The following is a 26,072-nucleotide window of genomic DNA, read 5'->3' on the forward strand; positions in this document are numbered from 1 at the left end:
AGGAGGAGGAGGAGGAGGAGGAGGAGGAGGAGGAGGAGGAGAACTGTGGCGTCCTTGCTGCTCTCTGAGCTGAGTGGTTTCCTTGCAGACGTTCCTTGAGAAGAAAGAACAGGACTAGAAAAATTGTGACCCTTGAACTATCTGGCGTTTTAAAATGAAGTTTCCCCCCAAAGCAGATCAGGGCACAGACATTTGTTCTTAACTGTCTTTCTACAAATCAAGGCAGGGCTGTTGGCAAAGAGGGCTGGCTGAGAATGGTTGACATAACCATGCCCTACATTTTGATCAGCCTTGGGGGGGAAGGAGGGGATTAATGATTTCATCCACCATGTACGAGAGACGAGGGGCGCAAAAGGTGACCTGCCTGTAATTACATTGCCACCGCACCAATGATGCGACTTCTGTCCGGCGTCATGTTCTGACCGATCCGTATTACACGGCCGTACGCGATGCGTGTGTGGCCGTTTCAATGTCATCTTGGCTTGTTACAGAGGTTGACACGGGGACTGCATTTCTACAAAGCAGAGAATTTCCATTTTCAGTTTGCTTCTTACACTGAAAGGAAGAAGCAAATCTCAAGGCTTTTGTTTTTTTCCTTTCAGTTATAAAGTGGTCCAGAACCTGGTCTGTCTATGGAGATTCTCTACCATCCAGGCCACAGTTGTCCCAAAGGTAAAGCAGCTGGACTTTCTTGGGATTTCTTTCTCCCCCCCCCCTTTTTTTTTTTTTTGATTTGATTTATATGCCGCCCTTCTCCGGAGACTCAGGGCAGCTTACAGTGCGTTAAGCAATAGCCTTCATCCTTTTGTATATTTTATACAAAGTCAGCTTATTGCCCCCACAAACCGGGTCCTCATTTTACCTACCTTAGAAAGGATGGAAGGCTGAGTCAACCTTGAGCCTGGTGGGATTTGAACTTGCAGTAATTGCAGGCAGCTGAATGTTAATAACAGGCTATTAGTCTGCTGAGCTACCAGGGCTCTGAAAACGTTTGATTTCTTGGATGATAAGCGAAGCGTTTTCAAAGGGAAAACGAATATCAAGGAAGTCCAGTTATCTTTTGAAAAAAAGCACTTTGTGGGCCAGGACATGGTACTTAATGTAGGGGAGCTCCCTGAAGAGTCACAAATCTTGTTTCACACAACATCCTTACCTGGGTCAAAGTAACAGAGAGAGAGCCATTGTACCAATGAGATTGTTGGCCAAGTATTAATCTTGGGTGTTAAATCTCTGCTTATCTGGTGTTGATTGCTGGTGAGGAGGTCCCACTAACACTGTCAGTGCAAGCCATGTGTATATAAACAGAAAGCAAAACCCACCCTCCTATAGCACTGATGATATTACCTAGCTGGGCCATGAAACGTCTGCAGGAAAACCACCAGGCTCAGAGAGCATCAAGGACCCCACAGTCCTCCTCCTCCCCCCCTCCTCTTCTTCTTCACAAAACCCCCTCTCTTCTAACACTGATGGTGTTACCTACTTGTGTCATGAAACATCTGCCAGGAAACCACCAAGCTCAGAGTGTCAGCACGTCAAGATGCATTTATCCTAGTGCTGACATGAGAAGGAGAACGCAAGTGTCTGCAACGGGACGGTTGCCTTTCACCTACTTATTTTAGCTGGAGATAATGTCCCTTAGGAGATGGATGGGAGGGGGGAAATTCTTTGAATTGGAGCAGTACATTAGGGGTGAATGACTGGGAAGATGGTCAATGAATGCAGAGGAGTGGGGGAAGGAAGAGGAGGGATTTTGGGTCAGCACGTCAGTGCTGGCTGCATGGAGTCAGTGTAAAAGTTGCCGTGCTAAATAAAATGGAAGTCTGTTTCAAAAAAGACTTTGTTTGAGACGCAATTCATTTGAAGACGGCCTGAAAACCTGACACAGAGAGCAGCAAGGACCTCTCATATAAAAAAGACACACAGCCAATATTTCAAGGCCCAGAACTTCGAGACACAGGTAGAAAGCTACAGGAGAGCAGCATTAAGGCGAGGCAGATGTCTCAATCATCAGGGCTGCTCCAAAATGAAATGTAAGAAAGAAATAACATACTGCACAGAGAAAGCTATTTAAAAAAAGGAAGCTTCCCGAGCTGTTAAACAAAAAAAAAAGCAGACGCGGAGAACCCAGACAAGACAGCTGAAGGGTTCCTGGGGGTAAGGAAATGAGGTGTTGGAGAGAAAAGGAACAGACACGAAACGTGGAGACAACCGACAAGATAGGAGAGGACAGCAATCGGAGGTTAAAGACAGCAGGTCAAAGTCTTTGGCGCTTTGAAAGCATCCAGAGAGGTTAATAGAGTGAAGGGGTTTTTTTAAAAAAAGGAGGAGTGAGTGACAGAAGAGCGCCAAAGAGGCAGGCGGAGAGAACAAAGCAGTCGGCGAGCAAAAACGGCAAGAGGTAATTACTCCGGTCCTGATAGGAGATCTCTCGCCGCGGACAGGAAGGCGACAGCTGTCTGTCTCGAGAGCGAACCGGGTCGCCTCTTACCAGCATATCCGTGGCGATCAGGTAATGCTTGCTGCCCGTGTATTGCTGCAGCTTCTGCGGCACCTGCTTGATGGTCTCGATCTCGTCCAGCAGATTCAGGACGTGCTTGTGCTCGATCCCTTCGATCCACAGCTTGCGCAGCTCGTCCCGCTTGCAGTGCAGGAGCATTTTGCAGGAAACCAGATTCTCCTTCACCTGCAAGGAAGGGGAAACCGCAAGAGGGACCGAGGTGAGTCCGAGGGTCAGGAAGGAGCTCAAATCAAAGGGCAGGTAACATTTTTTTTTTATGGCAACAAAAATCAGGTCACTAAATACAAACTGGGCGGATACGACCTCGTAGACGACCCTTACTCTGTCAGGGACCTTGGAGTACTCATCTCAAACGATCTACAGCCTCACTGCAACAGCATTGCCAAAAAGGCATTAAGAGTTGTTAACCTAATTTTGTGAAGCTTCTTCTCCAGTAACATCGGATTGTTAACCAGGGCATACAAAACCTTTGCCAGACCAATTCTCGAATACAGCTCGTCTGCCTGGAATCCACACCGTATATCGGACATTAATATAATTGAGAGAGTCCAGAGGTATTTCACGAGAAGAGTCCTCCACTCCTCTGTTCGCAACAGAATACCTTATGCCACCAGGCTTGAAATTTTGGACCTGGACAACCTAGAACTATGCCGCCTTTGGTCTGAGCTAAGCGTAGTACACAAAATGGTCTGCTACAACGTCCTACCTGTCAATGACTACTTCAGCTTCAACCGCAACAATACAAGATCAAAAAACAGATACAAACTCAAGATAAACCGCTGAAGGAAAGGAGCACAAATCCTGCAAATCAATTTAATATCAGCGAGGTCCATATACCAGAAGGAATGAGTTCTGACTAAAAGCCAAGAAATGGGACCCAGCCAGAGGTGGTATTCAGCCGGTTCGTACCGGTTCGAGCAAAGCGGTAGTGGCGAGGGCGGGTGGGCGAGTGTGCGCCAGTGGTGGGTTCCTCCCGGTTCGGTCCAGTTCGGCCGAGCCAGTAGCGGTGACGATATGACGTCACCAAACCGGTTCTCCCCCCCGCCCTCCCACCCCCCCCACGTTATTCTTACCTTTTATTTGGTCCCACCCCCAATCTATTGCTGCCTCCTGAGTCCCAGCTGATGAGTAGAGGGAAAAAAACTGTTTAAACTCTTGCCGCGGGGCTTCCAAGGGCCGCCCTACAGCTGATCAGTGTTAAAAGCAAACAAATGAGTCGGGTTGTAAGTGCGAGGACTGGTCGTAAGTGCGAGGACCTTCCAGAAATGACTCTGACCAGCTAGCCATGCCCACCTAGTCACATGACCTCCAAGCCACACCCACAAAATAAGCCACGCCCACAGAACCGGTAGTAAAAAAAAATTAGAACCCACCCCTGGTCCATATACCAGAAGGAATGAGTTCTGACTAAAAGCCAAGAAGTGGGACCCAGCCAGAGATGGTATTCAGCCGGTTCGTACCGGTTCGAGCAAAGCGGTAGTGGCGAGGGCGGCTGGGCGAGTGTGCGCGTGGCGAACCAGTGGCAAGCATATGTGGAACCCACTGCTGGACCCAACTATAAGGCACTCCAAATCTATCCTGTTAATTTTGGCCGGACTGCACCGCACGCCTCTAATGTCATTTAAAAACAATGCAATGCACAAAACCTGGTAATGGCTTTTCTCACTGTTGTTTTGTCTCGAATACAAATTGCCTAGTTTCCCCCCCCCCCACTCCTACTTTTTAAACAGCGGAAGAGCAGACAGGCAAACACCTCCCTGGTGAGGTTGTTATCACTGGCGAAACATAAAAAGCTTGAAACACAAATCCAGAGATGTCTAATATTCAAAAACATGTGGGTTTTTTTTCCCCCCCAAAAAAAGAAAAACAACCGATCTCGTGTATACTTCCGTGTTGCTGCTGCGAGTGCTTGCAAAAACACGGAAAGGTAGCGAAAACCCCAGAGACTTTCCTTACCTGTGACAAGATCCGAAATTATTACACAACCACAGTGGTTCCAGAGATCAGAAAGATAATGCTATCCCATAAGACATACCCAACGGCTTCTGAGACGGAGGGAAATGGAGAAGGCACTTTATTATGGATTTACTGCATTGAGAGGCTATGGGTAGGGAGATGGGCGGCGTATAAATGTAATGAATAAATAAAATTATATAGCGGTGCTGTTTGGGGGTGAGACAGGGAAAAACACCCTTTTGACAACAGTGGCTTGGACCAGCAGGAAGCTGCCGTCTCATCATTAAGACAAGACAAATCAATGAAACAGAGCACAGGTATCCAAATATCCAGGGGTTACTGGCATCTAAAAAGAAAACCACGTTGGAAGAAAAACAAGATTATACTCCTATTTTTGCATAGTAGCCAACAAACAGCCGCACGATTGTGGTGCCAATTTCACAGTTACAATAACATCCTGGAGAAATCATACAGCCGTTGGCATCAGCTTTTCGGTAAGTCCCAGATGAAATAGACTTTGCGAGCAAATACGAATTTTCTGGGTCTCAGGTTCCCCCCTCCCACTGCTGTAACACCGTGTTTCTCAACTCTGGCAATTTGAAGACGTGTGTACTTCAACTCCCAGAATCCCCCAGCTAGCATGGCTGGCTGGCTGAGGAATTCTGGGAGTTGAAGTACACAGATCTTAAAGCAGGTAAGGTTGAAAAACAATGCTATAACACCTTTCTTAAGTGAGAGAGAGCTATGGTGGCGCAGTGGTTAGAATGCAGTATTGCAGGCTAATTCTGCTGACTGCCAGGAGTTCGATCTTGACCAACTCAAGGTTGACTCAGCCTTCCATCCTTCCGAGGTCGGTCAAATGAGGACCATGGGGGCAATGTACCGACTCTGTAAACTGCTTAGTGAGGGCTGTAAAACACAAGAAGTATATAAATATAAATGCTATGGCTTGGGAAGGAAGGAAGGAAGGACGGACAGACAGAAGGAAGGAAGGAAGGAAGGAAGGAAGGAAGGAAGGAAGGAAGGAAGGAAGGAAGGAAGGGCCGTGGTGGCACAGTGGTGAGACTGCAGTATTGCAGGCCTATTCTGCTGGCTGCTGGCAGTTCGATCCTGACTGGCTCAAGGTTGACTCAGCCTTCCATCCTTCCAAGATCAATAAAATGAGGAGCCAGCTTGTTGGAGGCAAAAGGCTGACTCTATAAACCTCTTAAGAGAGGGCTATCAAGCACTGTGAAGCGATATATAAGTCTAAGGTCTATTGCTAATAGGGAGGGAGGGAGGGAGGGAGGGAGGGAGGGAGGGAGGGAGGGAAGGAAGGAAGGAAGGAAGGAAGGAAGGAAGGAAGGAAGGAAGGAAGGAAGGAAGGAAGGAAGGAAGGAAGGAAGGGCCGTGGTGGCACAGTGGTGAGACTGCAGTATTGCAGGCCTATTCTGCTGGCTGCTGGCAGTTCGATCCTGACTGGCTCAAGGTTGACTCAGCCTTCCATCCTTCCAAGATCAATAAAATGAGGAGCCAGCTTGTTGGAGGCAAAAGGCTGACTCTATAAACCTCTTAAGAGAGGGCTATCAAGCACTGTGAAGCGATATATAAGTCTAAGGTCTATTGCTAATAGGGAGGGAGGGAGGAAGGAAGGAAGGAAGGAAGGAAGGAAGGAAGGAAGGAAGGAAGGAAGGAAGGAAGGAAGGAAGGAAGGAAGGGTCATGGTGGCACAGTGGTTAGAATGCAGTATTGCAGGCTAACTCCACCCACTGCCAGAAGTTCGATTCTGACTGGCTGAAGGTTGACTCAGCCTTCCATCCTTCTGAGGTGGTTAAAATGAGGACCCCGATTGTTGGGGGCAAGATGCTGACTCTGCAAACCACTTAGAGAGGGCTGTAAAGCACTGTGAAGCTGTATATAAGTGCTATTGCTAAGCAATATATCACCCTCTAAGCATGGAAATGCAATTTTTTCACCGTTAATGACCATTGCAACATCCCCATGGTCACAGGTCAAAATTTAGATGCTTGACAACTGACCCGTATTTTTGATGGTTGCAGTATCCCCGGGTCACGTGATCCCCTTTTCTAACAAACCAAGACAATGGGGAAGCCAGATTCACTTAACAGCCACGTTACTAACTTAAGAACTGCAGGGATTTGCTTAACAACAGTGGCAGGAAAGGTCGTAAAAAGGGGACAAACTCACTTAACAGCTCTCTGGCTTAGCAACAGAAATTTTGGGTTCAATTGTGGCCGAAAGGCGAAGACTACCTGTATTAAGGAAACATGGTCTATGGAAGAACGAATGAAGTTTTGCAGTTGAAGCCTTCAAAGCATACTTTCTAAAAAAACATCACAGCGTTAATAAATGTCCTTTAGATCAGGGGTCTCCAACCTTGGCAACTTTAAGACTTGTGGACTTCAACTCCCAGAATTCCTCAGCCAATTAAGCTTTGCTGGCTGAGGAATTCAAGGTGTTAGTTATCACCTTTAAAGCGCTCCATGGCTTAGGACCTGGGTACCTACGAGACCATCTTTTGCCATCAACAGCCTCCCACCGACCAGTTCGTTCTCACAGGGAGGGACTACTCAGGGTACCGTCAGTCAAATTATGCCGACTGGCGACTCCCAGGGGGAGGGCCTTCTCTGTGGGGGCTCCAACCCTTTGGAATGAATTGCCCCGAGAGATACGGAATATCCCTGATCTCCGTGCTTTCCGCCGTGCCCTCAAAACCCTGATGTTCCAACAAGCGGGGCTAAACATATGAACATGTGAATGTTTTTAAAATGTTATCTAATTTTAGCTTCTATTTAATTGGGCCAAACTATGTTATTATGATAATTTTAATTAGCAATTTTATGATGTTTGTGTATCTATATTTTTCTTGACTGTACACCGCCTTAAGTCCTACGGGAGAAAGGCGGTATAGAAATATAATAAATAAATAAATAAATAAATAAATAAATAAATAAATAAATAAATAAATAAATAAATAAATAAATAAATTCATTCATTCATTCATTCATTCATTCATTCATTCATTCATTCATTCATTCTGGGAGTTGAAGTCTACAAGTCTTAAAGTTGCCAAGGTTGGAGACCCCCTGCTTTAGACCAAATTCAACCTCTGCTTTACCCAGAAATCCAAAGTAAATTTCTGACAAATACATGTGAACACATCCAACACATCCAAACAAACAAACAAACAAACAAAAATCCCAGTCTGGTTAAGTCAACTGGTCCCACTACTACGGTAAAACTGCTCAGTTTGTTGGGACGTTTTTTCCAACTACCATCTGGAAACTTGTCTCTTGTAACTTAGAGTTTTAATTAGATATTAAGGCTAATAAATCAATAGCAAAAACGATTAGCCTCAGCTAAAAACGCTGATTCCTGTGCCGGAGAAAGCCACACCCCGTATTGATGGCAATCTGAAGTACGCCAATGTTTTGCCACATCTGCTTACAGGTGATTTTTCTTTTTTCTGATTCTAGAATTTAAAAAGTGAAGATGGATTATACCGTGGACAGAAGCCCGGCTTTCAATCTTGACCGATACAGTCGCTCACTCTGTCATTCAAGCACACTCACGCATATATGCTGTATGAGCCTCTCTCTCCAGGCTGATGGGAGGATTAATAATGCAAGGAAAGACTGATAACCCCCAATGACCTTTGGTGGATCAAGCAAAGGATAATTCTGAAAAAAAAAAAAATAACTTAGAGGTTGAAAAAAAAACCCAGCAAGCATCAGAGACGCTTTCTTGCCCACCCCTCCCCTTTCCAATTTTTGCCTCAAGGACGCAGGCAAAGAACCCTGAATTTAATACATGCAATATTTTTTTTAAAAAACTTAAAGAGTTTCTAAAGAGCAAAAGAGAGGATGCAGCCATGGAGGGCTGATTATTTAATGAACCAATGTTTGAGAGAAAGGTGGAAGAGAAAAAGGAGGGAGGGGAAGAGGAGGGGAGTTAGGAGAATGGAGGGGAGAGGATAGGGAGGGGGAGGGTGAAGGGAGAGAGGGGAGGGGAAGGGACTAGAGAGAGGGAGAGGAGGGGGAGAGGAGAGCAGGAGAGGGGAGGGGAAGGGAGGGGAAGGGAAGGGACTGAAGAGAAGGGAGGAGAGGAGAATGGGGGGAAGGGAAGGGAAGGGACTAGAGAGGGACTAGAGAGGAAGAAAGGAGGGGGAGAGCAAGGTGGGGCGAGGAGAGGAGAGGAGAGGAGAGGAGAGGAGAGGAGAGGAGAGGAGAGGAGAGGAGAGAAGAGAAGAGAAGAGAAGAGAAGAGAAGAGAAGAGAAGAGAAGAGAAGAGAAGAGAAGAGAAGAGCCCTGAGTATCTTCACAAATCATTTCAATACATGATGCCTGAATCTAATCAGGCAGAGTAAATACCAAAAGGTCCTTCATCCATAGTGGAGATTTCAAGGTGGTACCTCAAGGTCATTCGGCCTCTACATCTGCTTCTGACCTGTGCAGAGCTTAATTGTATTGAGTCAGCCTGCCCTACAGTTTATTTCTGAATTTTGTGTAATTGATCTCTGCCTCCACACACAGAGCTGAACCTTGTACATCAATCCTTGAAATAAACGGCTCTCCTTGGAAGGGACCAGACTGCCCTCACTCCCTTCTGGAGAGACTAAATGGATTTGGAAAGTTCGTGAGGGTTAGGAGGAAGGGTCCCAAGAGAAAGGGCCCTTCTGTGCAGAGATGCCAGAAGCTTTCCTTTCCTTCCAGACCCTTCCATTCACCGGCTCAAAGCTGACTCAGCCTTCCATCCTTCCGAGATCAGTAAAATGAGGAGCCAGATTCTTGGGGACAATAGACTGACTCCGTAAATCACTTGCAGTATATAAGTTTAAGTGGGAAGGAAGGAAGGAAGGAAGGAAGGAAGGAAGGAAGGAAGGAAGGAAGGAAGGAAGGAAGGAAGGAAGGGCAGTGGTGAGACTGCAGTATTGCAGACTAACTGTGCCAACTGCCAGGAGTCTGATCTTGACCAACTCAAGGAGGGAAGGAAGGCAGGAAGGAAGGGCCGTGGTGGCACAGTGGTGAGACTGCAGTATTGCAGGCCTATTCTGCTGGCTGCTGGCAGTTCGATCCTGACTGACTCAAGGTTGACTCAGCCTTCTATCCTTCCGAGATCAGTAACATGAGGAGCCAGCTTGTTGGGGGCAAAAGGCTGACTCTATAAATCTCTTAAGAGAGAGCTATCAAGCACTGTGAAGCGATATATAAGTCTAAGGTCTATTGCTAAGAGGGAGGGAGGGAGGGAGGGAGGGAGGGAGGGAGGGAGGGAGGGAAGGAAGGAAGGAAGGAAGGAAGGAAGGAAGGAAGGGGTTAGAATGCAGTAAATGATTCTAAAGGGAAAAATGAAAAATGATTATAAAATGTGCTATTCTGACCGTGTGCAGAGTATATTTTTTTCCTCACTGTTATAACTGCAGCCGCAAGGAACATATCTGATCTGTGAGCACAGATTCCAGGTAAGCTAGAGCCTCAATTAGCTTTTAAGAAATTAATTTGCCCACCAGCCCAGGAAAGGACATTACCATATCCGTGTTACGCATATCTACATCCAAACACACACAACATGGATTTCTCCCCAGGTATATTGTTTGGCACCCATCCCTGAACTTTTGGGGGGTGGGGGAGGGGGTCGAGAAACGAAGGAAGAATTCCATTCGTATTGTGTTAATTAAATATTTTCCTAGCCTGCATCATACGGGGTGCCATTTTCGGCAAAAGGCACTGTAAGACACATCGCAAGGAAATAACTCTGGGCTTGTATTGTACGTAAAGTCAATCTTGTGCCGGAAAAATCTTCCGCCTTGAATTTCACCTGCTTGATTTTGTTGCGAGAAGTGGTGATGCGTTCAGTGATACTCTGGTAGGTGGAGATGGCAGTCATCAGTTCGGTGTAGTGCTGAACGATCAACTCGTCCAAATTGCGGTCGCATTTTTCGTACGCCTCCTCCAGGCGGCCCTTCTCGTGTTCTCTGTCCTCGACATCATCACTGGTGGACAATGTCCTGAAAAAGAAGAGAGAAAAGACTCCAATTTCTGACAATTCCTCCTATTCTAGCCAAAATCTGCAAGTTTTTCAAACTCCGTCTGAACTGGCTCGAGACTGAGTTGAAACTGGGAGGTTCAGCAGAGGGGGCATCTCTTCAGTTACAACCCAGTCTGCAGAGCTAGAAGACAGAGTGAATCCCATGCCTGAAGTCTCAGACTTCAGGACAGATTTTATTTATTTTATTTATTTATTTGATTTATGAAATCAATGATTTATGATTTATGAGATGATTGGCCCCTCCCATAAGGCTTAAAAGAGGAGCAAAGGCACGTGGGCCCTTTGCAGGAAAGCAACATTGTTAATTCTGTTCCCAGTCGGCATCTCTGTTTGATTTTGGACTCCGTGGGGCTTTACCAAGTAGGTCTTTTGGCAGCATGTCAAGGGAGATAAAGCAGGGGTGAAATGCTCCCGGTTCGGACCGGCTCGGGCGAGTAGGTAGCAATGGCGGCGGGCAGTTCAGAGAACCAGTACCAAAAATCCCTGCCCCCACCCCCCATGCCCAGCTGAGCAACGCAATCATCAGAGGCCTTTTTTCTTTTAAATGCCTCCGACGAGCCAAGCTCTGACGAGCCAAGCTCTGACAATCCCAGCAGAGTTGCCTGATCGGCAGAGGGTTTTTTAAAAACCCTCTGACGATCAGGCAACTCAGCTGGGATCGTCAGAGCCTTTTGAAAGCATTTTTTACATGGTTTTACATGTAAAAAATGGTTTTAAAAGTAAAAAAAAAAAAAATTGGCTACGCCCACCCAGTCACATTACCCCCACCAAGCCATGCCCACAGAACTGGTAGTAACAAATTTTAGATTTCACCACTGAGATAAAGGTTGGTGATTATCCCGAAGGACTTCTCCCGAAGGACTTTTTGCAACTAATTGGGACTCAGCTGTGAATGAACGTAATTCACAGCTGTTGCAATAAAAGAGGTTTTTGGGACTACTCGTGTGTTTTAATGACTGAGGAAGCCTAGGTCACAACAGCTGTGGGACAATTCATCGCAATCACATGACCCAGGGATGTTGCATAAAAACAGGTAGTCCTCGACTTACGACCACAATTGAGCCCAGACTTTCTGTTGTTAAGTGAGACATTTGTTAAGTGAGTTTTGCCCCATTGTATGATCGTTCAGGCCACGTTTATTAAGTGAATCCCTGTAGTTGTTAAGTGAGTAACACTGTTGTTAAGTGAATCTCATTTCCCCATTGACTCGGCTTGTCGGAAGGTCGTAAAAGGGGGATCACATGATCCAACTGTCTAAATTTTAATCACATGACCATGGGGGTGTCGCAACGGTTGTTAAGTGTGAAAAGCAGTCATAAGTTGCTTTTTTCAGGGACGTCGTAACTTTGAACCGTCGCCAAATGAACGGGTTATAAAGTCGAGGACTAGCTGTACATGCTGATTGCCAAGCACCCAAATTTTGATCACACGAGCATGGGGATATTGCAACGGTTGTGAGAACACTCTGAACACTCGCTAATAGAATGGTTGTAAATCGAGGATGTTTCCTTCCTCCGTGTTTCCTTCTTTCTATCTCAGGTACTTTCTTGTCAGCTTTCCCTGCCTGGCGCACTATGAGAAAGGATTACACCACTTAGGAGTAATCAGGGAGAGTAGCAAGATGGGCCTGCCTATCACCTCCCCTGACTCGCCGTAATAATCCGTGTTTCAAAGCGAAAAGTGTTTTTGTCTATTTCCTTCCCAGGTTCTGCTCTAACAGGTTTGAGCGATCCGTCAAGGGACCTGAAGGGAAAATCACAAGGGTTAAAGCAACTCGCAAGCCCTGTACAATTTAGCTTTCATTTCTAGACTGGTTAAAACAACTGAAGCTCTAGCTAGCTAAGACTTGGGTTCAGTGGAGATGGAGGAGTAAGGAAGGGGCAAGCAATTACAGTCAAATTACAAGGTGTGTTTTTGTTTTGCGTTTCTTTGTAAGTGTGGGTGTTTGGAGCAGTGGCACCTGCGCTACGGGATGAATGGAAAAGGGCCTAGTGGAGTTACAACAGGCTGACAAAACAGGAAATATGTGAACATCCGCTAGATAAATCATTTATTCCATGTTTTCTCCATTGGGCTTTCTGAACGTAAAGCATAAGGGTGGGGGAAGGCCAGACCTGCCTAATGAGACAAGCCAACCTGGGAAACTCAGCTGCGTGAAATCCCCGTATAATCAGGACTTGTTTCCATGTGATGGCTTTGTACAATTGGTGGGTCACCATCGATCAACGGACTGATGAAGAGCATTAAAAATGGCAATCACAATAGCCCCCTAATCCAGGGGTGTCAAACTCGATTTCATTGAGGGCCGCATCAGGGTTGTGTTTGATCTCGGGGCCAGGGTGGGCGTGGCCAGCTCGACATCACTCATGTTGGGGGTACCTGTAGAGGCCAAGTGCTAAGGCAGGACTTCCCTCAGACTCACTCTCACTCTCACTATAATCTCCCTCCCTCCCTCCCTTCCTTCCTCCCTTCCGGATCCTTAAATTTGATACCCCTGCCCTAATCTGTGTGCTAAACGCTGACCCAATAAGGAGAAAAATGGGCTGCGTTGAAGACCGCCGTTGATCTAGAAATGCAGCAGTTCCCGTAGCTATGGTCCACCATCATTTATTTCTAATTCCGCCTTCGTTATTTTTATAGCTAACTCAAGGTGGGCAAATGTACCTAACATTCCTCCCTCCTCCTATTTTCCCCAAAACAACAACAAATTTGTGACATGTGCTGAGTGTGTGTGTGAAACTGGCTCAAGGTCACCAGGTCAACTCTCAGGCCTAAGGTGGGACTAGAACTCTCGGTCTCCTGGTGATTGGCCAAGCTGGTTTTCATGCCTAAATTGGGACTAGAACTCCCTGTCTCCTAGTGATTGGCCCTGTTCCGTTCCCTTCCGTTGCATGGCATTGCATTCTATCTTCTCTCTGTTCCATTACCTTCCTTTCCCTTCCCTTCCCTTCCAATCCATTCTATCTTCTCTCTATTCCCTTCCCTTCCCTTCCCTTCCCTTCTTCTCTCTATTCCATTCCATTCCATTCCCTCCCTTCCCTTCCCTATCATTCCATTCCATTCCAATCCATTCTATCTTCTCCCTTTCTGTTCATTTCGTTCATTCTCTCTTCTCTCATTCTCCCATTCCATTTGGATCAGTTCAGTTCGGTTCCATTCCATTTCATTGTCTCAGTCTGGGAAAAGTTTCCTGAAATCCATCTAAACTAAGCAGTTCTGAATATAATAACTCTTCACATTAAGGCAACAAATGTTTAATATTCTTATTTCTGCTGACACCGCAGAAATATCCTCGAAGGGCATCTCAACGTGCACTCCATTAAAACGTTCATGAAGAAAATCAACAAAACATTTGCAAAGGAAGGGAGGAAATATATATATATAGAGAGAGAGAAGAAAACCTTTTGCTCTGAAACTATTGAAATGGATACAGCAAACAAAAGACAAGATAATCCATTAATAATTAATTGCCTGTGTATACACAGTAATAAGCTGGAAATCACATTTTTATGCTCAGTAAAACTTCTCTGCAGTTAATATGTTGCTTGTCCAAACCTACACTTTATCAAGGGCAAAGCACTATAGTTTTTTCAAGCAGAGGTTTCTATCTATATGAAAACTTTTTCAAAGAGAGAGCAAAAGCAAATCGGTCCTGCGAAGAAGAGAAAAATACAGCATGGTCAATACTGACCATTCCAATATTTGCCAGCGCAAATATCCCATAGCGATACACATTAGAAATGATCTTTCAGGAAAATATCTGTTGGTGAATCCTTTTAACGCAGGGGTTGTCGCTGCGTTTTTGTATTGACCAGATGAGCTCTTATTTTTGAACTTTCAGACTTACCGTAGCTTGCCAAGTTCTTATCAGTAAGCTAACTGCGCATGTCCACATTCCTTCACTTTTTTTTTTTCCTTTTCTTTGTTCTCCGGCCAAGAGAGGTGGCCGGGAAAGCTTTGCCAAGATGTAATTAATTAGCTAGTAAGATGTTTTATTTTCTTTATAACAAATAAATGAGTTTTTCTTAGAAAACATATCTTCGGGTTTATTTTCTTAAAGTATACTTCAAGGAAATAGTCACGATCCATTCTCTAATCAAGGTGCAATTACCCAAAAGCAGAATGGGATTAATTGCCACCCTGACAGGGGTCTCCAAACGTGACCTTAAGACTTGTGGATTTCAACTCCCAGAATTCCTGAGCTAGCATAGATGGCTGAAGAATTCTGGGAGTTGGAAGTCCACAGGTCTTAAGGTTGCCAGGTTTTAAAAAGCCTTGCTCTAACGTTTGAATTTAAAAGTTACTATCGGTCATCTTCCAAACAGCGCTTCCGTGACCTTCTCAAATTGATGGGTATATAATTAAAATCAATGCCCAAGCACAAGACATTGTCAAGATTTTGATGCTCAGGCCACGCAAGCAAACAGTTTAAAGACACCAATAACAGAGAATATTTGTATCTCTGGGTTGAACTGTGGGGTCCTTGGTGTTCTCTGAACTTGGTTGTTTTCTTGAAGACATTTCATTACCCAACTAGGTAACAAGAGCCCTGGTGGCGCAGCAGACTAAAGCACTGTTATTATCATCAGCTGCCTGCAATTACTGCAAGTTCAAATCTCGCCAGGCTCAAGGTTGACTCAGCCTTCCATCCTTTCTAAGGGAGGTAAAATGAGGACCCGGATTGTGGGGGCAATAAGCTGACTTTGTATAAATATACAAAAGTATGAAGGCTATTGCTTAACGCATTGTAAGCCGCCCTGAGTCTCCGGAGAAGGGCGGCATATAAATCAAATTTAAAAAAAAAAAACCATCATCAGAGCTAGAAGGGAGGGGAATTTATTTATTTTATTTATTCAATTTATATGCCGCCCCTCTCCGAAGACCCAGGGCGGCTCACAATGCACTCCAGAAATCACTATAAAAACACTTAAAAATTAAAAACATTAAAACCCATTCACACCATTCATGGCCGGATCTCGTCGGATCGCAAAGCGAGATCAACGGCCCCAGGCCTGCCGGAAAAGCCAGGTCTTCACCGCTTTTCGGAAGGCCAATAGGGTGGGGATGGTCCGGACCTCAGGAGGTAACTGGTTCCAGAGAGCTGGGGCAGCCACAGAGAAGGCCCTCCCACACGGGCCCGCCAGCCGGCATTGTTTAGCTGACGGGACCCGGAGGAGACCAACTCTGTGGGAAGAGAGTTGAAGAGAGGAGGAGGAGGAGGAGGAGGAGGAGACCGCTGCCTGTGAGGTCCTCGGTGCTCCCTGAGCCTTTGTTGTTTTCTTGCAGACATTTCATTACCCAGCTAGGTAACATCATCAGTGTTAGTAAGGAATGACGTTTGCTCTCAATTTATATTCTAGTGGCTTTTCCTGTTAGCGTTGGTAGGGTGGCCTTAGAGGTTCTTTTGAGGCTTGATTACATCAATATTTAAATATAAACGGTGCTTTTGCAAATTATGGGTGGGAATTTTTTTCTGGCACACCACTGCCTATATTGGATGAATTCTTCTTACTATGGAGTCCTTGGTGCTCTCCGGGCAGTGCTGACGATGTTAACTAAATTGGGTCGTGAAAAATCTGGATGGAAACAACCAAGTTCAGAGAGCATCAAAGTTCAACCCCGAGTTATAGCTAATCTCTTCTTTTCTTTGTACATTTATTGGCAATATTATGATGCTGATGGACCCTATACCCACCTCAATAAGATGCCCTGCATTAGTTGCAATGTAAATGTAATTGGGTGCACAGCAGTTGTGCACAATTGCCATTTGGTGAGTAGGGTTCCATGGATTGTGATTATGCAATGAAAAGATGTGTGTAGAGCAGTGTTTCTCAACCTTGGTAGCTTGAAGATGGGTGGACTTCAACTCCCAGAATTCCCCAGCCAGCGTTGCTGGCTGGGGGATTCTGGGAGTTGAAGTCCACCCATCTTCAAGCTACCAAGGTTGAGAAACACTGGTGTAGAGGGAAGCAGGACACAACTAGTCCTTTATCATCTTTGACCAACGTTTTAGGAAAGTTGTAGTTAACTCACAGCAGGAAAGCGGAAATATTTGTATAAAACCTAAGCACAGCATCCCTTGATTTACTGCCAACACAAGAATTCTTTTAATGACCCCATAATCCAGTGGTGGGTTGCTCCCGGTTCGAGCCAGTTCGGGCGAGCCGGTAGTGGTGATGATGTGACATCAGCGAACCGGTTTTCTAGGACTGTGAGCTGGGCCCTCCCACCCACCCCCGGGTTATACCTACCTTTATTTGCGGGTTTTTAGCCCAGCTGATAGACACGGCAGAGTGGATTGCTGCTCCTCAACTGGGCAGAAATCTAATGCACTTGTGCGGAGTATCATATTATTTGCAATGTAAATTTGCAAGCGCGTGCGCGAAGAGAACCGGTGGTAACACCAGTTGGAACCCACCACTGCCATAATCCCTTGTGGGGTGGAGTCTGGCTAACTGAATGGAGCTGAATGTTTATTGGCCGGATGCCCTTCCTGTCGCCAATGCGGAGTTTCGTTCAGCAGATATAACACGCTACAGTATATGAACAGCATAAAATAACACTTTGTCAATACCAGAAGAAGAGTATGAGGATTTTTACTTTGAAGAAGAAGAGTATGAGGATTTTTACTTTGCTTGGTAGTTGAGTGGTAGTTTGGCCTCGTCCGTTCTCCTACATCTGTGTATTGATTCAGGCAAAGTATTTGGAAGAATTTTACTGAGAATTATTTGTTGGCTTCCTTGACAGGAAGGGATCCATTTACATGGCCTTCTGAATATCAAAGTTTTCACTTTGATTAATGAGTTTTAAAGCAAGACACAAAAACCTCTGATCGTTTGACTGTGTAATTCACGATAATGGAGAGAAATAAAGCTGAATTTGGAATTGGCTGGGAAAAACCCACAGAATCTCTACTGCGTTGTCTGGTGTAGCAGAGCAAAGCATCACAGGATTTGTCTCTAATATTAGGCAATCAGTCAGAAAGCAATCTGATCATTCTCCACTCCTGACAAGCTACTACTTTTAAAATGCAAACAGAATGGGATTTGATATCTTGAGGCTATCATCATGAATATTTATTTTCCGAATATTGCTTTTCCAGAGTACACAGAGTACACATTAAATAGGCCAGTTATTTCATAGCTTGCTGCAAAAGGCAAAAATTGAGTTCCCACCTGATGTTAACCATGGCTCACTTAAGCATGGTTTACTGAGTAACCTACGAAAGGAAGTGTTTACGTATTGCATTAAACCATAAGCTACTGCTCACAACTCGCAACTACAGGCAGTCTGTAGTTCGACTTACGACCATAATTGTCTCTGCTGCAGGATTTCTCGGTGTACAAAAGACAAAGTGATCAATCATAAGATACAAACAAGAAGTTGATAATAATGAGTAATGAAAATGATCGTGATGCTTAATACAGAGTCCAATAAAGCCAACCATCCTGCTTTCCTGTTCCACTGCTAATAATTCATTTAGAGAAATTCTGGCTCCTTGTCTCAGATGTAACGATTTGTGCCCCGACCACTTTTAATTTCCTAGATCCGCTCTTATGTATTTCTGCTCCTTGCATTGGTTTATTTAAGTAATCGGCAGAAAATATGGCGCACTAATGAAAGTTAAGCCACAGTCAGAACACAATTGCAGGGACCACTCTCCGTTCTGCAGCAACCACTGTACTGTCTTTTTCTGTCTTTTGCATGCCAGATAAAAGCATTTTTCCCTAAAAGCTGAATTGAACCAAATAAGTAACTATCAATATTTCAGGAGCCTTTTAGTGTTATTTTGGGGAGGGGAAATTGAGAAGGGGAGAGATGGCAAAATGGTACGGTAGCTTTCCCAGTCATTTGCAGAACAGAGAGTCTGCCAAAAACTAATGTTGCAACTACTCAGCTCATCCCTGTGTCAGTCAGATCTTGTGGAAACTTCTTCCACAATCCTCCTCCTCCTCCTCCTCTCACAAACAACACTCCCTTCTAGCACTGATGACGTGACCTAATTTGGTAATGAAACGTCTCCAAGAAAACCACCAAGCTCAGAGAGCACCAAGGAACCCACAATAATCCTCCTCCTCCTCCTCCTCCTCCTCCTCCTCCTCCTCCTCCTCCTCTTCCTGTTCCTCCTCCTCCTCCTCCTCCTCCTCCTCCTCCTTTAGCTTTCTATTTGACTTTTATTTTGTACAACTAAAAGTGGTGTATATATAATAATACTCCATCCTCTTGTTTTCCTTAGAATGATAACTTTTTGAATTGGATAGGGCTGAGAGAACACCACAGACTCAAAGTCACCACACCTAAAGAAGATGGAAACTAATCAAGGAGAGAAGCAACCTGGAATTAAGGAGAAATTTCCTAACATTGAGGACAATTAACCAGCTTGCCCCCAGACGTTGTGGGTGCTTCATCACTGGAAGTTTTTAAGAATAGCAATAGCACTTAAGACTTGTATACCGCTTCATAGTACTTTACAGCCCTCTCTAAGCGGTTTACAGAGTTAGCATATTGCCCCCAGCCAGTGGTGGGTTTCAACCGGTGTTACCACTGGTTCGCTTCGCACACGCGCTTTGAATTTAAGAACCGCTGAGGCACGGCAATCCACTCTGCCGCGCCTATCAGTTGGGCTAAAAACAAACGAATATAGGTAGGTATAGCGCAGGGACGGATGGGAGGGCCCAACTGACGAATCGATTTGCTCTCACCTCACCATCTCCGCTACCGGCTCAACCGAACTGGGGAGAACCGGTAGCAACCCACCACTGCCCCCAACAATCTGAGTCTTCATTTTACCCACCTCAGGAGGATGGAAGGCTGAGTCAACCTTGAGCCGGTGAGATTCGATCTGCTGAACTGCAGCTAGCAGTCGGCTGAAGTAGCCTGCAGTACTGCACTCTAACCACTGCGCCACCTCGGCTCTTATACAAGAAGACACTGGACAGCCTCCTGTCTGGAATAGGAGCAGAGGGTTGGACTAGAAGACCTCCAAGGTCCCTTCCAGCTCTATTCTGATTGATTGATTGATTGATTGAGAATTATAACTCAATCCCCAAGTTTCTACAGCATCTTTATTTTATTAATACATTTTTCACATTCCTGAACTGCCCTCAGACCAGAGGTGGGTTTCAGCAGGTTCTGCGACCAGTTCTGCAGAACTGGTAGCGGAAATTTTCAGTAATTCAGAGAACCGGTAGTAAAAATTCTGACTGGCCCCGCCTCCATCTCTTCTCTGCCTCCCAAGTCTCAGCTGATCGGAAGGGAATGGAGATTTTATAGTATTCTTCCCCTGGACTGGGGAGGGAATGGAGATTTTACAGTATTCTTCCCCTGGAATGGGATGGGAATGGAGATTTTACAGTATCCTTCCCCTGGAATGGGGAGGGAATGGAGATTTTACAGTATTCTTCCCCTGGAATGGGATGGGAATGGAGATTTTACAGTATCCTTCCCCTGGAATGGGAATGGAGATTTTACAGTATTCTTCCCCTGGAATGGGATGGGAATGGAGATTTTACAGTATCCTTCCCATGCCACGCCCACCAAGCCACCATGCCCACCAAGCCACACCCACAGAACTGGTAGTAAAAAATTTTGAAGCCTCAGACGCTTGGCAACTGATTCAAATTTATGATGATTGTAGTGTCCCAGGGTCATGTGATCCTTTTTTTGCGGCCTTTTGACAAGCAAAGTCAAGGGGGAGGCCAGATTCACTTAACAACCACGTGACTAATTTAACAACGGCAGTGATTCACCTAACTGAGTAAAAATCGTAAAATGGGGCAAAACTCACGTAACTGTTTTGCTTAGCAACGGAAATGCCGGGCTCGATTGTGGTCGTAAGCCGAGGACTACCTGCATAAACTCTTGCTATGTCATCCGTCTTCTGTTAAGTGCAAGAGAACTAACTCCAGGGAAGAAGCCTTCGTATGCAGCATGGATTGCTTGAATGGTTTTTCTGTGGATTTCTTTAATTATTAGATAAAATGACAGGGGATGAAGACAGAAAAGGCTGTTTGAATCGTGCAGCAAATTAATATTTTTCACTCCACACAGAGAATGGAGAATTGGTGATTAAAAAAAAAAGAATTCCTTGAGCTACAAAGAAGCAGAGGTCTAATTTAAAGTTCCCAGCAGAGACATAATTATTCAGCAGAAAGTTTCCTTTGTCTTTTAAAGTTTAATTCCTACCCGATTCAGAATCATCTATCAGCATTTGGTATTTTTGGAAGGTACTTGTTTGTGGGGTCCTTGGGGCTCTCTGAGCATGGTTGTTTCATGACCCAACTAGGTAACATCATCAGTGCTAGAAGGGAGTAGGATTTGTGGGGGGGGGGACACTGTGGGGTCCTTGGTGGTCTCTGTGCTTGGTTGGTTGCTTGCAGATGTTTTATGACCTAATTAGGTAACATCATCAGTGCTGGAAGGGAGTGGGGTTTGCTTCTAGCACTCTCTTCTAGCACTGATGACATTATCTAGTTGGGTCATGAAATGTCTGCAAGAAAACAGCCAAGCTCAGAGAGCAGCAAGGATTCCACAGTTCAACGCTGAACCATAAATATTCTCTTCCGTGATACTTATTGATTTAAAAGATTTTTATGATCATCCTCTTATGGATGGCAAATCTGAAGTCCCAGGCCTACCACTGAGTTTTCGGTTGGGACAAGGATTATTTTGGTTTGCCTGTCATCCGTAAAAGAATATTCTCTCTCAAATTGTGAATTCTTCTACCATTGTCATTCATGTCTACAAAAAGTTGTATCTCCAGAGCTACACCTGATGAAGGTGAGGTCTTGAAAGCCACGGTGAATATTTTTTTTTCTCATCTACACACACTCACTTCAGAAAGCAGAAATCTTATTTCGAGAATATAATCGAAAAGCTATTTTTAAGAACGAGTCCCCAAAGAAATTACCCAAAGCTTCTGGCAGTACTTAACCTCAAAAATACATATTTTATAATATATTCTAAAATCCCATTGAAGCTATTTCAAAAGACTGAAAGGGGGGGGGGGGTTGTAAAAAAAAATAAGCTAGAAGATACGCGAGATAAAGGAAATAACACCACTTAGTGGTTTAACCAAAATACACAACACGTTGTTTCATTTGGTTTGTGGGTTTTTTTCCCCCCCCATTTCACTGAGTTTACTTATTTAAAAAGAGACACGAGAAGTAAGCATTAAAAAAAAAGCAAGGATGCTTGAAAAGGCTACAGATGAAAATATCTAACGGAACAAAGAAAAACACTTTGGGGAATCAACACGTAATGGGGAGAAATATCAGTCTGTACCTGATGGACTGTAAGAATTGCCTATATCAGTACCAGGAAGCGTCTGCAGGCAACTGAAAGCAATTTCTTGGTGAACTTTATGGAACACGTTCAAGTCCCAGATAGGAGGATGTGCGGCCAACACTTATCACAACTGCCAGAAGGAAAAGCTTTCAACTCTATCTAGCAGACTCCAAGGCGGGAAGCTCACCAATTCACAAATCCAGCCAAGGGAACAGTTTTCCACTTGGACCTAATTGCAGCTGAGAATTAACAGGAGTTGGAAGGGACCTTGGAGGTCTTCTAGTCCAACCCCCTATTCAGGCAGACAAATGGTTATCCAATCTCTTCTTCAAAACTTCCAGTGTTGGAGCATTCACAACTTCTGCAGGCAAGTTGTTCCATTGGTTAATTGTTCTCACTGTCAGGAAATTTCTCTTTAATTCCAGGTTGCTTCTCTCCTTGATTAGTTTCCATCCGTTGCTTCTTCTCCTGCCTTCAGGTGCTTTGGAGGATAGCTTGACTCCCTCTTCTGTGGGGCAGCCCCTCAAATACTGGAAGACAGCTGTCATGTCTCCCCTAGTCCTTCTTTTCATTAAACTAGAAATACCCAATTCCAGCAACTACTGTTCTTATGCTTTAGCCTCCAGTCCCCTAATCATCTTTGTGGCTCTTCTCTGCACTCTTTCTAGAGTCTCAACATTTTTTTATATCATGGTGACCAAAATTGGACGCAGGATTCCAAGCGTGGCCTTACCAAGGCCTTGTAAAGTGGTATTAACACTTCACATGAACTTGATTCTATCTCTCTGTTAATGCAGTCTAGAACTGGTTTTAACAAAGAAATGTTTGAGAAAACTTAACAATTAGCTTTCCACAGCCAACTCCTCTATCCCAAGCTTCTTCCTGTAACTCATTTATTTATATCCCGCCTTTATTATTTTTTTTATAAGCAACTCAAGGTGGCGAACATATCCAGCACACCTTCCTGCTCCTATTTTCCTCACAACAACCCTGTGAGGTAGGTTGGGCTGAGAGAGAGGGACTGGCCCAAGGTCACCAGTTCGGCTTTCATGCCTAAAGTGGGACTAGAACTCACCGTCTCCTGCGTATTGACCAAAAGTCACCCAGCCAGCTTTCATGTCTAAGGTGGGACTAGAACTCCCAGTCTCCTGAGGATTGACCCAACATCATCCGGCCTGATTCCATGCCTAATGTGGGACTAGAACTCAGTCACCCAGTTTCTACCTGGAGTCTTAATCACTAGATCAAACTGGTTAGACTTTCTAGAGATTATTATCTTATTCTTAAAACCCATTTATTTAAACAAGCCGGGCTGGCTTAAGATGAAATTTTTAACTGTTTTTAAATGTTTTAAACGTTTTTAATTGGTAAATGAGTTTTAATTGGGCCAAATTTATATATCTTTTAATTGTTTTTAATATTTGTTCTGCATGTTTTTTAATCTGGCTGTACACCGCCCTGAGTCCTCAGGGAGAAGGGCGGTATAGAAATCCAATATAAAATAAAAAAAATAAATAAAATTCTAGAGTCATACATTATGATAGACTATTGTTTGCTTATTGATAGTTTATTTAAGAAGTCATGTTAGGCTGGATTTGTACAGCACCCTAAAACATAAATTATATATTTAATTCACAACTGTACTTCAGACAGTGCACTACGATAAGCCAAAACCAAGCAATTCAGATGTGGGTTTGAAAATATTTTTTTTTTAATCAAGCCAATAATGCACTATCTGGTTTCATTACGGAATTGCCCCATGGTATATAACTATTTACAACTCAATTCCATGGGAATTACTTTCAATTTAACGTAAATACAACTTCGGCATCTGTCGATAGGTTTTTTTTTTTAGGCAATTTCCTTCCTTCCTTCCTTCCTTCCTTCCTTCCTTTCTTCCTTCCTTCCTTCCTTCCTTCCTTCCTTTCTGCGAGTTGAACTTTCCAAAAGGAACAGCACAACAAAATACAGAAAACAAAGCATAATTTGTGACATTCAAAGTGCCTCTCAATGACAGGATCTGGTGCCGTGGTTTCAAGAATAATCTCATTAAGTTGCAAGCAAAGTTTATTTTTTTCCCCCCGAATTTAATAAGACTGTTGAAGTTTTCAAAGGCAACCTTTTTGGTCTCAAGCGTATTAACTCAAGAGAAAAATCAGCCATTGGGGCTCACTCCAAAACAAGTGTGTTAACGGAGCTGCTGTCTTAATTGAACAGAGAAATGAGAGGAGGCAGGTACACTCACCAATTTAAAGTTTTTGACAAGTTCTCTCCAAGCAATAGCATTTGCTAAATGCCAAGTACCTTGTTGTGGGATGCCAAAACTACTCCATCCAGATACGGACAAAACAAAAGGTTAGAGAATTAGTCGAAAGGGGTGGGGGTGGAAATCAACAGAAGTACATAAACTTATCCCGCTAGAGTCTAAAATACAGAACAGGAAGTCCTCGATTTATGACCATAATAGAGCTATCCATCACGGTCAGACCTCAAACAACAGAATAACAGAGTTGGAAAGGACCTTGGAGGTCTTCTAGTCCAACCCCCTGCCCAAACTGCACCATTTCAGACAAGTGATTGTCCAATCTCTTCCTGAAAGCAATGGAGCATCCACAACTTCTGTTCCACTGATAAATAGTTCTCACTGTCAGGAAATTTCTCCTTAGTTCTAGGTTGCTTCTCTCCTTTATTACAGGTAGTCCTCAACTTACAACAGTTCGTTTAGTGACTGTTCAAAGTTACAACGGCATTGAAAAATGTGACTTATGACCAGTGGTGAAATGTAAAATTTGGTACTACCGGTTCTGTGGGCGTGGCTTGGGGGTGTAATGTGACTGGGTGGGCGTGGCCAACTTTTTTTTTTTACTTTTAAAAGCATTTTTCCTTGCAGAAAAAAAAATGCTTTTAAAAGCCTCTGATGATCCCAGCTGAGCAGCGTGATCATGAGAGGCTTTTTTTTTTACTTTTAAAAGCATTTTTTCCGCCGAAGAGGTTGTAGAAAAAAATGCTTTTAAAAGTAAAAAAAAAAGCCTCCGACGATCGCGCGGCTCAGCTGGGCATGGGGGGGGGCGTAGGGATTATTGCTATTGGTTCTCTGAACCACCCGCTGCCATCGCTACCGGATTGGGCGATCCGATCCGAACCGGGAGCATTTCACCTCTGCTTATGACCGTTTTTCACAGTTATGACCTTTGCAGCATCCCCATGATCATGTGATCAAAATTCTGATATTTTCTAACCGGTTCATACTTATGACCGTTGCTGTGTCCCGGGGTGATGTGATCCCCTTTTGTGACTTCTGACAAGCAAAGTCAATTGGAAGTCAGATTCACTAACAACCGGGTTACTAACTTATCAACTACAGTGATTCACTTAACGTAGCAAGAAAGGTCGTAAAATGGGGGCAAAGTCACTGAACAAATGTCTGAGTTAACAACACAAATTTTGGGCTCAATTATAGTCGTAAGTCGAGGACTACCTGTAGTTTCCATCCATGGCTTCTTGTCCTGCCTTCAGATGCTTTGGAAAATAAATTGACTCCCTCTTCTTAAACTAGACACACCCAATTCCAGCAATTGATGACTATAATGTGGTTTGGTCATGTCACGTGACTGATCTGAGTTTTTTGCCTCGGCCGTAAAGCGAATCACCATGATTAAGAGAACCAATGCTTTGCTACCGAGCCTGGTTTTGCTGAAAAGTAGAAATTACGACAGCAAAAGGTATCGTTTCAGACTGCATAAGGAGGAAGGAATGGTTCTTGTTTCCCCATCAAGAAAAACAATATAAAGTGATTGACAATATAGTATCAGATGATGAGCCCTCCAGATTGGAGGATACTCAACAGGTTATTGATAAAAAGAGTTGAGAATCTTTTGGGATACTCAGGGTACTTATCAGATGGCTAAATGAAAGCTTTCAGGACGCCTAGATGATGATGTAGCCATTCAAGGGGGAAAAAAACCCAATCTAAATAAGTAAAGGCAAAATTGCAATGAGAACCTGCTGGCTTAGAAATCAGGAGACAGTGAGTTCTAGTCCTGCCTTAGGCATAAAAGCCGACCGGGTGACTTTGGGCCAATCACCAGGAGACAGTGAGTTCTAGTCCTGCCTTAGGCATGAAAGCTAGTTGAGTGACTTTGGGCCAATCACCAGGAGACAGTGAGTTCTAGTCCCACCTTGGGCATGAAAGCTAGTTGAGTGACTTTGGGCCAATCACCAGGAGACAGTGAGTTCTAGTCCTGCCTTAGGCATAAAAGCCGACCGG

General features: G+C 44.3%; 1 protein-coding gene across 1 annotated transcript in view; it reads right to left on the minus strand.

Moving 5' to 3' along the window:
• Positions 1 to 26,072, minus strand: part of EXOC4 (exocyst complex component 4) — a 358,562-nt gene that overhangs the window by 314,601 nt on the left and 17,889 nt on the right. Inside the window, exons 2-3 of the mRNA XM_060687047.2 lie at positions 10,289 to 10,478; positions 2,489 to 2,683 (exon numbers count right to left, since the gene is read on the minus strand). Of these exons, the coding sequence (XP_060543030.1) occupies positions 2,489 to 2,683; positions 10,289 to 10,478 (385 nt within the window). The remainder of the gene's footprint in view (positions 1 to 2,488; positions 2,684 to 10,288; positions 10,479 to 26,072) is intronic.

The sequence above is a fragment of the Pantherophis guttatus genome, chromosome 7, assembly GCF_059756535.1.
Source record: "Pantherophis guttatus breed Tessera chromosome 7, ASM5975653v1, whole genome shotgun sequence".
NCBI classification, from domain to species: domain Eukaryota; kingdom Metazoa; phylum Chordata; class Lepidosauria; order Squamata; family Colubridae; genus Pantherophis; species Pantherophis guttatus.